The 13,106-nt window shown below is 47.5% G+C and overlaps 1 protein-coding gene across 1 annotated transcript in view; it reads left to right on the forward strand.

Moving 5' to 3' along the window:
* Positions 1 to 115: 115 nt before the first annotated feature.
* The window catches only part of LOC120909823, a 37,235-nt gene continuing 24,244 nt past the window's right edge, over positions 116 to 13,106 (forward strand). Inside the window, exons 1-4 of the mRNA XM_040321551.1 lie at positions 116 to 217; positions 3,079 to 3,286; positions 7,703 to 7,864; positions 12,611 to 12,751. Coding sequence (XP_040177485.1) covers positions 116 to 217; positions 3,079 to 3,286; positions 7,703 to 7,864; positions 12,611 to 12,751 — 613 coding nt within the window. The remainder of the gene's footprint in view (positions 218 to 3,078; positions 3,287 to 7,702; positions 7,865 to 12,610; positions 12,752 to 13,106) is intronic.

The following is a 13,106-nucleotide window of genomic DNA, read 5'->3' on the forward strand; positions in this document are numbered from 1 at the left end:
ATTTCTGGGCCAATGAGCTGTGGGTGAGAGATTCCCCCCGCCACCCCCCCCCACACACACACACAGCTGCAAGTATACAAAGGGACGGGTATTCTGGTGACATCATTAACCCAATATGGCCACCATGGTCTATGGCCAACACCACTTGGCAAAGCCAACACATTGCACCCAAGCTCTTCTTTCATCTACCTGTAAGAGTTGCCGTCTAACCACCACTGTAAGGAGGGCACCACTGGCCACCAGGATCAAGGGGGGTGCTGGGATGGGCTGTGCCCCCCTAGATTTTGGTCGTGCCCCCCCAGGTCTCTGAGAATGTATCCACTGATCCCTCAGCCAGTCTTATTCAGACAGTTGATGTAAGGGGACACCTGATGTAAGGGGGCATCTAAAGTATGGGGACATCTGATGTAAGGGGACACCTGATGTAAGGGGGCATCTAAAGTATGGGGACATCTGATGTAAGGGGACACCTGATGTAAGGGGGCACTCTGATGGGGACCCTGAGGTAAAGGAGCACCATGATGGGTATAACTGATCATATGTAAAGGGGCACTTCGATGGTGACAATTGATGTAAGGGGGAATTCGGATGGGGACATTGATGTAAGGGGACATCTAAAGTAGAGCGATACTCTGATGAAGACATCTGATATAAGGGGGGCACTCTGATGGGGTCTTCTAAAGTAGAGTGATACTCATAGGGAAATCTGATATAAGGGGGGCACAGGTTCTGTATGATCCCCCCAATCTAATGACTGCCTAATACATACCAATGTTTCCCGGGTTGTGACACCGAGTGAAAGACTCTCACCGACTCACACAGTGTTGGCATTACCTCCCATTACTTTTTTTTACTGCCCCCCCCCCCCCAAATCAGATAGGCCAGATCCGGCCCTGCTGGCTACCAATGTAAGGGATGTTTTCCCCCTTCACTTCCCCCAATTCCTTGGTTTTTGAAAGGGGTTCCCTGAGACCTAAAATTATTTCATGGGCTCCTCTGGGGTAACAAATTTCGGAAAGGTCACCTTAGAAGATCAGGAAGACATTTTTCTTTTTCGTCTTCCTCTGGATCAATTTAAATCTCTTTCTATGTACGCTCTCTAACCTACCCCCACTTTCTATTATACCCCCCACTCTCTATTATACCCCCCACTCTCTATTATTATACCCCCCCACTTTCTATTATACCCCACTCTCCATCATACCCCCCTCTCTATAATACCCCCCACTCTCTATTATTATACCCCCCACTTTCTATTATACCCCACTCTCCATCATACCCCCCTCTCTATAATACCCCCCACTCTCTATTATACCCCACTCTCCATCTCCATCTATTACCCCGTCTGCTCTATATACCTTATATTGCATTTTGCAATTTGTACCCAAACTTCTATTGTAAGACTCTCCTTCGCCTTCTTTTCTCTTTTTGGTTCTCCTCACAACAACAGGAAATGTTGAATGGTTTCTCCCCTGTGTGTTCTGTCAAGGAGCGGAAGACGGGGGAGGGAGGCACCCACAAAACCACTTCAGACCCCCCGTTCTCCAGCTCTGTCTATAGAGGCGCAGGGTGTGCGAAGACGGATCAAATCAATGCTTTGCTGTCTTATCACAGATATCATCCCCGGGCAAAACTTTCTAACATGAATGTTCTTCGTGGTGGAAAATATTTACACGTCGACTGTCCTCCATGTATAACCATTTACAGTGCCTGGAAAAAGTATTCATACCCCTTGAAACTTCCCACATTTTCTCATGTAACACCCAAAAACATAAATGTATTTTATTGGGATTTTATGTGATGGGCCAACACACAGGGCCATCTAAATAGCATCATGGGCCCCTGGGCAAAATAATGCTCTGAGGCCCCTTCAATGATGATAGTGCAGGTAAACAGACATCAAGTAGGTAGGAGGCCGACTGCCTCCCCTGTGCATCTATCACTCTCGGTGCCATCACGGGGCCCCCAATTTTGGGGCAGCGTGGGCTCAAGGACCAGCTGCTTTGGGGAAAGGCCCCCCCCCCATGCAGCTTGGGCCCCTGGGCAGTGCCCAGATGTGCCCTCTCGTTAAGACAGCCATGCCAACACAAAGTGTCACATAATTGTGAAGTGGAAGGAAAATAATAAATGATACAAATAAATAGGTGAAAAGTGTGTGTGTGTGTGTGGGGGGGGGGGGGGGGCATTTGTATTCAGCCCCCATTACTCTGATAACTAAAATCTAGAGCAGTGGTTCTCAACCTGAGGTCGGGACCCCCTTGGGGGTCAAATGATGATTTGCCAGGGGGTCACCAAATCATGGGCTTTTCCTGAAGCCCGCAGCCGCCCACTCAGCCGCCCATTCAGTTCACGGCATGGCTGGGGGGCAGAGACTAGAAGTCAGCTGACATGAGGAATGTGAAGTGGGAGGTGCTGGAGGAGACCCCATCTCCTGATTTTAGTATAGGGGTCACTGCTACGAGACACCACAAAGTCTGAGAATGCAGAGACACAGTGAGTAACACTACCTCTGTGATTATAGTTGCCATTAAAAGTCCCCACTACAGTTCTCATATCAGCAGATGACCTTCATCAAGAGCACCTAAGTTGAGAACCTGATCAGAACTCCCCGCCTGCATCGCCACTGATCCTACTGACCCCACCAAGACATAAGAAATAAAAATAGAGAATGCATGGAAGGGAGGAAAAAAAAGGGGAAGGAACAAAGAAAAAGGGAGCGAAAGACGGCTAAAGAGAGGGATGGGGGGGGAGGAGAAAGGAGAACAAAGAGATAGAGGGGTACATCCTCAAATGTACCATAAGGGGTTTTAATACTGTACAAGTGGAAGGGACTCGGGAAGCGCCAAATCTCTGTGGGTTAGGGGCGCAAATGACTTGTCTTGCCTTGGATGCTGACAACCCGTGCTACGAAGTGGTTAATCTTTCCATCACTGGGTGGTCTGAAGTAAAGCTCTCCTGTTCCCATACCCCACCACCAGGGGGTCGGCGTGAATCCTTTTTCCAGGTGAAGATTCTGATAAGCGCTCCTCAGTTGCACGCAAACCCTGCTGGGTAAACTCACCTTACTAACATTCCAAGACGACTCCCAACAGGCCAAATGGCTTCATTAACCAGGCAGTAAAAATCCAGAAATATAAGATATTAAACCAACAACTGCCTTCCAACAAACTCTACTTTGTCCGCAGATCCTCCAAGTCACCGGAGACTGAAAGAATAAGGCGAAGCCGACTTCCCAAGATGAAGAAATTACACCGACTCATCATATTCCTCCTATACTTCCACAAATGTGAGTTTATACATTTATATTCATAAGCTTTCTTCTGTTAGAACAGGAAATGGTTGGAACCAATTTTTTTGAGTTGTTTATGTCCCTTCTCTTCACTTCCCGTCCTGCAGACCCCATGCTGAGTCCCACCTATAACTCCACAATCAGAAAAAAATTATGATCCCTTCTGACTCTGCAGGAGGAGTGTCAGATCTCTGCAAAGAGACCTCTGCTTCCACACAGAGAGCAAGACAGGACAGGACTTTCTACTCTTGCTGTTGTGTTTTTTTTTGTTTGTTTTTTCAAGAAAACTAACTGGAAGACTTTTTACTCTTCCTCTACGGTAACTCTTCCTCTATCATAACTCTTCCTCTATCGTAACTCTTCCTCTATCATAACTCTTCCTCTTTAGTAACTCTTCCTCTACAGTAACTCTTCCTCTATGGTAACTCTTCCTCTATGGTAACTCTTCCTCTATCGTAACTCTTCCTCTATCGTAACTCTTCCTCTATCGTAACTCTTCCTCTATCGTAACTCTTCCTCTCTAGTAACTCTTCCTCTTTGATAACTCTTCCTCTACAGTAACTCTTCCTCTATGGTAACTCTTCCTCTTTAGTAACTCTTCCTCTTTAGTAACTCTTCCTCTACGGTAACTCTTCCTCTACGGTAACTCTTCCTCTATGGTAACTCTTCCTCTTTAGTAACTCTTCCTCTACGGTAACGCTTCCTCTTTAGTAACTCTTGTCTGATCAAGTTAAGTTGAGGAGCCGAAACGTCTAGCAGCTGATTGGCTCAAGGGAAGGTCATTCTTTCAAAGTGTGTGTATTGAAGGCCCCCTGGGTGGGGGGGGGAGTGTCATTTGTTCCTGTACAGTTTGTAACCAGATTTAAGGAAGAAAAATGTGGCATTAAAAGTCAGTCTGCTTGACTCTGCAAACGTAGCACGTCTCGTTTCTTGGAAGGGCGTTCGATGGGATATACCGGCGGTACCTGCATATCCCACCGCTGCCACCAATGTAACGGCTACCCATGTAGTGTAAGGGTCTCAGCCGTTGGAGACGTCCTTTTCCCTGGCAAGCTGCGATATGCAGGTACCGCCGGTATATCCCATCGAACGCCCTTCCAAGAAACGAGACGTGCTACGTTTGCAGAGTCAAGCAGGACCGACTTTTAATGCCACATTTTTCTTCCTTAAATCTGGTTACAAACTGTACAGGAACAAATGACACTCCCCCCCCCCCCACCCAGGGGGCCTTCAATACACACACTTTGAAAGAATGACCTTCCCTTGAGCCAATCAGCTGCTAGACGTTTCGGCTCCTCAACTTAACTTGATCAGACAATAGAATTCAATTAACCTTTAAAACAATTATCACTCACACATAATCCCCATCAGCATACACCTCACAGGAGGGCTGTTACCTCCATAAAAGTGTTCATTAGCTATGCGAAGGGAACATTAGCATTCAGCATTGAAAGAGACTTGTCCAGTTAACCCTTTGAGCTCAGAATACAATGCGGTACATCCAATTGTGACAAGCCATGCAGTTCCTTGTAGTCCCCCTGCATGAAGATTATCGATGTCCCGCCAGCAGGCATATGTCCGTTACAGTAACTCTTCCTCTATGGTAACTCTTCCTCTACGGTAACTCTTCCTCTATGGTAACTCTTCCTCTACGGTAACTCTTCCTCTTTAGTAACTCTTCCTCTTTAGTAACTCTTCCTCTTTAGTAACTCTTCCTCTATGGTAACTCTTCCTCTACGGTAACTCTTCCTCCATGGTAACTCTTCCTCTTTAGTAACTCTTCCTCTTTAGTAACTCTTCCTCTAGGGTAACTCTTCTTCTATGGCAACTCTTCCTCTATGGTAACTCTTCCTCTTTAGTAACTCTTCCTCTATGGTAACTCTTCCTCTACGGTAACTCTTCCTCTATAGTAACTCTTCCTCTATGGCAACTCTTCCTCTTTAGTAACTCTTCCTCTATAGTAACTCTTCCTCTATGGTAACTCTTTCTCTATGGTAACTCTTTCTCTACGGTAACTCTTTCTCTACAGTAACTCTTTCTCTACGGTAACTCTTCCTCTACAGTAACTCTTCCTCTACGGTAACTCCTCCTCTACGGTAACTCTTTCTCTATGGTAACTCCTCCTCTACGGTAACTCTTTCTCTGTGGTAACTCTTCCTCTATGGTAACTCTTCCTCTACAGTAAGTCTTCCTCTACGGTAACTCTTTCTCTACGGTAACTCTTCCTCTATGGTAACTCCTCCTCTACGGTAACTCTTTCTCTATGGTAACTCCTCCTCTACGGTAACTCTTCCTCTATGGTAACTCCTCCTCTACGGTAACTCTTTCTCTATGGTAACTCCTCCTCTACGGTAACTCTTTCTCTGTGGTAACTCTTCCTCTATGGTAACTCTTCCTCTACAGTAAGTCTTCCTCTACGGTAACTCTTTCTCTACGGTAACTCTTCCTCTATGGTAACTCCTCCTCTACTGTAACTCTTCCTCTATAGTAACTCTTTCTCTATGGTAACTCCTCCTCTACGGTAACTCTTCCTCTATAGTAACTCTTCCTCTATGGTAACTCTTCCTCTACAGTAACTCTTTCTCTACGGTAACTCTTCCTCTATGGTAACTCTTCCTCTTTAGTAACTTTTTCTCTATGGTAACTCTTCCTCTATGGTAACTCTTCCTCTACAGTAAGTCTTCCTCTACGGTAACTCTTTCTCTACGGTAACTCTTCCTCTATGGTAACTCTTCCTCTATGGTAACTCTTCCTCTATGGTAACTCTTCCTCTATGGTAACTCTTCCTCTACGGTAACTCTTCCTCTTTAGTAACTCTTCCTCTTTAGTAACTCTTCCTCTATGGTAACTTTGCATTTAAATAATAGATTACAAGCAGAAGCAATGTGAAGCAATGTGCAGTAATTGAGTTCTTGATGAAGGCGGGGTGCAGCCTATCCGACACCCACAGAAGGCTACAGAGTGATTACAGAGGTGACACCAATGACATCAGCGATGTCTTGTCCTTGGTGACTCTTGTCAATGGTGTCCCCTCCATAAGCATTCTGTAGTCTTCTGTAACTGTTGGACAATCTGCACCACTCGTTCATCAAGGACTCAATGACCGCACATTGCTTCTGCTTGGAACCCATTATGGTGAATAAGTGCTGAAATCCTATTGGTGCTGATGGAAATTTTAAAAGTTTGAACTACGCATGTGATGGTGCCATCCATCGGTACCCTTCAGCTCATGCTTTCATTAAAGGTCTATGGCTGAAAGAAGCGCATTGGATTCCATAAACGTCTGCAAGGCTTGGGGTCGAAGAACAATTTTAGGGACTCTTGCTCAAAGATGACAGACTTTTTGGTTGACCCTTTCAAAGTTAAGGGAGGGGGGGGGGGTCAGTGCTGAGCCAATCAGCTGTGGGTATGGGGGTGCCCACCCTGCAGCTGCATGGACACAAAGGGGACCCCAGACTAGCAACATCATTCATCTAATACGGTCATGTGGTCAATATCAATACTCGTCCCTTCAAATGATTGGCTCTTGCAGCTCAGCTGGCCTATAGGGCTCAGCACTGAACTATAGGCTGTTCCTTATTCCTGATGGTCAGGGGCGTTGCTAGGTGTCAAAAAGACCAGGGGCTTCAGCCCGAAGTCCAAGGCCGGAAACTGGATGGGGGGTGGGGGGATGGTTTATGTGATGCTGGCTTTTTTTTGGCTGGGCCATGACCTACCTGACTTACATACACTGACCTACCTGACCTACATACACTGACGGTAGCAATCTACATACACTGACCTACCTGACATACACTGACCTACCTACACTGACCTACCTACACTGACATTTACATACACTGTATGACCTACCTCAGCCGTGGTGTCACAGCAGGCAGTCAGTCATTCCGTCAGTCGTCCGAGGAGAACAGGAGAGCCAAGGAGTCTGGAGGGGAGGAGAGCCGAGGAGGGGAGGAGAGAAGAGGAGAGCCGCCGGAGCGTCGAGCGGGGATGTGGCGTGGCGGCCGCATTGTAATTCCCGCCTTCTGGAGCCTGCAGCGCCTATGATGGACGTCACACTTCTCGCAGTCCTGGCATTGGACCAGTGGGACGTCCATCATAGGCGTTGCGCAGGCTCCCGAAGGCGGGACCTGCTATGGCACTCGGCCGAACTCGGCCACATTCTGCGGCGCTCGGGATCAGATCGGTCCCGGTGCTCGCCGCTCACTTGGAGCTATCAATGGAGACTGACCAGCATGAGACTCGGGGCTTTTCGGGGTCACATTCGGGGCTCCAGCCCCCCTAGCCACCCCCTCCCGACGCCCCTGCTGATGGGCAACCAGCAACGTTTTTGCCCATGATTTGTGAACTTTGTGAAGGTTGGATTCACTGCAAAGCCAAACCTCATCCCTCTCACTGACCTTTGTTTTTCAGGTGTACCCCTGGATTCCATTAAGAATGTAATAACAGAAGTGGGGAAGAAGGTCACTCTGCCGTGTGGGGTGGAGTCACGCGGGAACATTGAGTGGCAAAGGGGCGGATCCCTACTCATCAGATACAAAAACTACCAGAAGCTCACAAATAATGTTATAAAAGGTAAAAAGTGAACAAGAATGAAGTAAGAACCGTTTCCTGCCCCGCCCTTTAACCACTTCCGTACCGGGCCCTTTCCCCCCTTCCTGCCCAGGACAATTTTCAGCTTTCAGCGCTGTCACACTTTGAATGACAATTACTCGGTCATACAACACTGTACACATAAAAATATCCTATAATTTTCTTCCCACAAATAGAGATTTATTTTGGTGGTATTTAATCACTGATGGGTTTTTTATTTATTTTTGTTAACAAAAACGAAAGAAGACGGAAAAATTAGAAAAAACAAAACAATTTTATATTTTGTTATAAAATTTAGCAAATAGGTACCGTATTTATCGGGGTATAGCGCGCTCCCGCGTATAGCGCGCACCCCTAAAGTTGCCCCGAATTCCTGTGGAAAAAAGTTTTTTTGTACTTACAGTTTTGGTGTCTTGCGCGGCGTCCATCGGCGGCCTCGTCGGGTCCGGCGTCCTTCTGCGGCTTCGGGTGTCCTTTTTGTCGGGTCCGGCGTCCTTCTGCGGCTTCGGGTGTCCTCTTTGTCGGGTCCGGCGTCCGTCTGCGGCTTCGGGTGTCCTCTTCGTCGGGTCTGGCGTCCTTCTGCGGCGTCCTCGCGTCCTCCCCGCTCGTTTCCCGCGCCGAGTTTGAATACTGCGCCGACATATACGGAGCGCAGTACACTCGTGTATCGTCGGGCAGGCTCGGCAACTCTCGCGCTGACGTCCTGTACGTCCAGGACGTCAGCGCGAGAGGATCCGAGACTGCCCGACAATACACGAGTGCACTGCGCTCGGTATATGTCGGCGCAGTATTCAAACTCAGCGCGGGAAAGCGGGTATCGGCGTATCCGCCGATACCCGCGTATACGCTGATAAATACGGTAATTTTTCTCCTTCATTGATGTACACTGATGAGGCTGCACTAATAGGTGACACTGGTGGGCACTGATGAGGTGACACTGGTGGGCACTCAGGGTTGGCACTGGTGGGCACTGAAAGGTGGCACTGATGGGTGGGCACTGAGAGGTAGCACTGATAGGTGGCACTGGTGTGCACTGAGAGGTGACACTGATGGCTGGCACTTATGGGCGGCACTGATGGGTGACACTGATGGGTGGCAGCGATGGGCACTGATTGGCACCACTGGTGGGCATTGTTAGGTGGCACTGATATGCATTGGTGAGGACTGGCAGGTAGCACTGGCGGGCACACATGAGGTGGCTGTTGCTCTTACTCTTTGGGACGGATGTCTCTTTAGTTGGGGAGTTCTCCTTATCGCCGCTCATCATCCACAAGACTCACCTCTCGATCACTAAACCTGATCTACAGAGTGGGGCAAAGAGGAGGAGGAGGAGGCCTGGCGGTGAACAAGGCTCTACTACAGACAGCAGACATAGTAGCTCCAAAACGCAGAAAGCGCATTCCGGAAAAACAACTCCGGTTGGTTTAACGACGATCTCACGTTGCTGAAGCAAGAGCGCGGAGAAGAAGTTCAACAGAGAAAAACCACACAACCTACAAACTAATCACCAAGAAATATCATATAGAAATCTGTAAAGCATAAAAAGATAATTTTTATAATATCCTCGCTAAAGCCGGTAACCGCCCCTGCAAACTCTTTAATTTAGTCGCTTAGTCCATGAACCTAGCCTGCCTAGAGGCTCCGAATCTTGAATCGCAACTAATTATTGGATTATTTCATTAATAAAATTGAAAAAATCCATGAAATTATTCAGCAAAAGAGAACCCCCATCGACTCCCCTGTAAATCATAAAGGCAACATTTACACAAATATGCCGCAATCAATCAAATTCAGACTTAAGTCCATCCCTATCGACACCACCAAAAATATCATTGGAACCCTGCGAGACAGCACAGCGCCCAATGATATCATCCCCACTAAACTGTTCAAAGAATGTGCCGATATTGTGGCACCGGCTATCACGCACCTCATAAACCAATCGTTTAAGGAAGGCATGGTGCCGACCCCCCTGAAACAAGGAATAATTAAACCCATTAAAAAAAAACACCCTCGACCCCAAAGACTGCCGCCCCATAACAGTTCAAATAGTTTGGAAAAAATATTTTCAAACCACGAAGGTGGTAGAAAAAAACACTGCGCTAAACTAAAAATAATAAATGAGAAAACACGTGAGTGTAAGAAGCAGCCAGTACCTATTACCTATAACCAAAGTAAAAAGAACAAGAAAAATAAAAAAAGGTACGGCGCTACATATAAGATGATCACAAAAAATATTGAATGATTAGTGAAAATGAGAACAAAAAAAGTTCAGTAAAGGTCCACAAGAGGACTAAGGAATGTGATATGAGTCCATAATATGTAAATAAACAGTGATGTTGAAAAGTAGAAAATCCTCCACCGTAGAAGACACCCGATGAAAATAAAGTTGTAGTCTCCTTACCAGATGGTAAGACCGATATTGCAGCGGTCTTAATTAAGCCTAGGGATATTTAGAAGTCCTCCCAAAAGACTGCCTTGAATGCTGTGATAGTTTCTCATATGCTGGGTGCATACCACCAAAAAGGTTCCCTTCAGGCTCCCATGTAACATAAAACAATAAAGAGCCACATAGTGTGAATCCGTATGAATAAGGGTTTAATTCAGTAAAAAGGTGCGCACTTACAGTTAGAAGAACGTTAACCAGCCGGGTGGTGCGTGATGACGTCACAAGCTAGGCCACGCCTACGCGTTTCGTCACATACAGGACGTCGTCGGGGATTGGCAGCCAATCCCCGACGACGTCCTGTATGTGACGAAACGCGTAGGCGTGGCCTAGCTTGTGACGTCATCACGCACCACCCGGAGACACACGGCGACGGAGTGCTGAGCGAGACGGAGGAAAAACAACAGTGGAGACGCCACTCCATACACAACCCCCCTTATTTTTATGCTGGTTAACGTTCTTCTAACTGTAAGTGCGCACCTTTTTACTGAATTAAACCCTTATTCATACGGATTCACACTATGTGGCTCTTTATTGTTTTATGTTACATGGGAGCCTGAAGGGAACCTTTTTGGTGGTATGCACCCAGCATATGAGAAACTATCACAGCATTCAAGGCAGTCTTTTGGGAGGACTTCTAAATATCCCTAGGCTTAATTAAGACCGCTGCAATATCGGTCTTACCATCTGGTAAGGAGACTACAACTTTATTTTCATCGGGTGTCTTCTACGGTGGAGGATTTTCTACTTTTCAACATCACTGTTTATTTACATATTATGGACTCATATCACATTTTTTAGTCCTCTTGTGGACCTTTACTGAACTTTTTTTGTTCTCATTTTCACTAATCATTCAATATTTTTTGTGATCATCTTATATGTAGCGCCGTACCTTTTTTTATTTTTCTAGTTCAAATAGTTTGTTATTGAACTGATGAGAACAATTTCTGCCGGTAATGGGGTACCATAGGCCTACACACAGGGTGTGCCAGGCAGGGCCGCCATCTCAATTTGCGGCGGCAGCCCCCCCCTGCTTCTCAATTCACGGCACCCCCCCACTTCTCAATCCGCCTCCCCCCCCCCCCTCTGCTCCAAGGGGCCCATGCCTGAAGCTGATGTAAGGAGCCACATAATTCCTGATGGTGGCCCCCTGGTGCCAGGTGTGACACCCTAATTATTATTATTATTATTATACAGGATTTATATAGCGCCAACAGTTTGCGCAGCGCTTTACATCAGGGAAGACAGTACAGTCACAATACAAATCACCCCGTGCGCATTAAGCCGGCCATAGATGGATCGAATCTCGGTTAGTTCAAGAGGGACTGGCCCGAGATTCAGTCCATCTATAGGCAGGCTGGTTGTACTGAAGTCAGTCCATCCAGCTGCGCACGCTTATGTGTGGTCCCCTCAGACATCAGATGAGGGCACAGGATGTAATCGATCCTCAATGTACAGGGAATCCTCCACATGTTTCGTGGAAAAAGCGCTTCTTCAGGAGGAATAATATAAAGTAACAGAAACAGAATAACATTCTGACACATCCAATAACATTGATAACAATGGTGCTTCATCACATATGGCTTCCCAGGGCCGCCATCAGGAATATTGGGGCCCCTTACACAGCTTCAGGCATGGGCCCCCTGGAGCAGAGAACCGGGGGGGGGGGGGTGCTGCAGCCTCAGATTGAAAAGCGGGGGGTGATGGAAGTTGAGAAGTGGTGTCGCAAGTAGTTGAGAAGCGGGGGACGCCGCAAATCGAGAAGCTGGGGGGGGGGCTGCCGCCGCGAATAAAGAGGAAAAAGGGGCACGCCATCCGGGGCCCTGGAGACCACCGGGCCCCTTAGAGGTCGGAGGGGGGGCTTTGGGTGCTGATGATTTTTTTTTAAAAAGGGGGATGCCATCCGGGCCCCTTACAGGTGCACTGCCTGTACCCCCCTGATGGCGGCCCTGTGGCTACCCATCACATTCAGCTACCCGCTGGAGTGCGCAATGCGTGACGCCGCCATATGCGTTCCAACGCTTTTACAAATGTGATGGGTCGCCGAAGAATACAGCTGGAGAATTTCGCTGAAAGGAATTTGTGAACGTTTCAGTATTTGCTTTTCGATGAGAATTTAGCATTTGTGTTAGTGTTGGAATGCATATGGCGGCGTCGCGCATGCGCACTCCAGCCGGTAGCCAGATAGATGGGGGAGGGGCTTGTAGTCCACCTAACTCCTCCCACCCTAAAAGAAAAATGATATTTCCCCCGTTTTTGTAACCCTTTGATCTCTGTGATTTCAGATTCCGATCGCTTCAACATTCCGGACCAATCACGCAGCGACCTGGAGATAAGTGATGTGCGGAGAAGAGATTCGGGGAATTTCACCTGCCAGAGAGACAAGAGAAACGTTCTTCATAAAGTGCAACTCCTCGTCTTTGCAGGTCAGCCAATGGGGGAGCTACAAATTCTATCAGCACGTGAACTCCGACCCTGAATACCCAGAGCTACCACCTCCAAACTGGGGCCCTTGCCTTTTCCTGCCCCTCGGGGCACCAATCCTTTCCCCCTCCCCCTCCACAACACCAACATGCCCTGATTATTGGTGCAGTCCCATCAGTGCCGCCTATCTGTGCCCATCAGTGCCACCTATCTGTGCCCATCAGTGCAGTCTATAAGTGGACATCAGTGCAGCCTATCAGTACCCATCAGTGCCACCTATCAGTGCCACCTATCAGTGCCCATCAGTGCAGTCTATAAGTGGACATCAGTGCAGCCTATCAGTGGCCATCAGTGCCA

Source organism: Rana temporaria, chromosome 8 (genome assembly GCF_905171775.1).
Source record: "Rana temporaria chromosome 8, aRanTem1.1, whole genome shotgun sequence".
In the NCBI taxonomy this organism is placed as follows: Eukaryota; Metazoa; Chordata; class Amphibia; order Anura; family Ranidae; genus Rana; species Rana temporaria.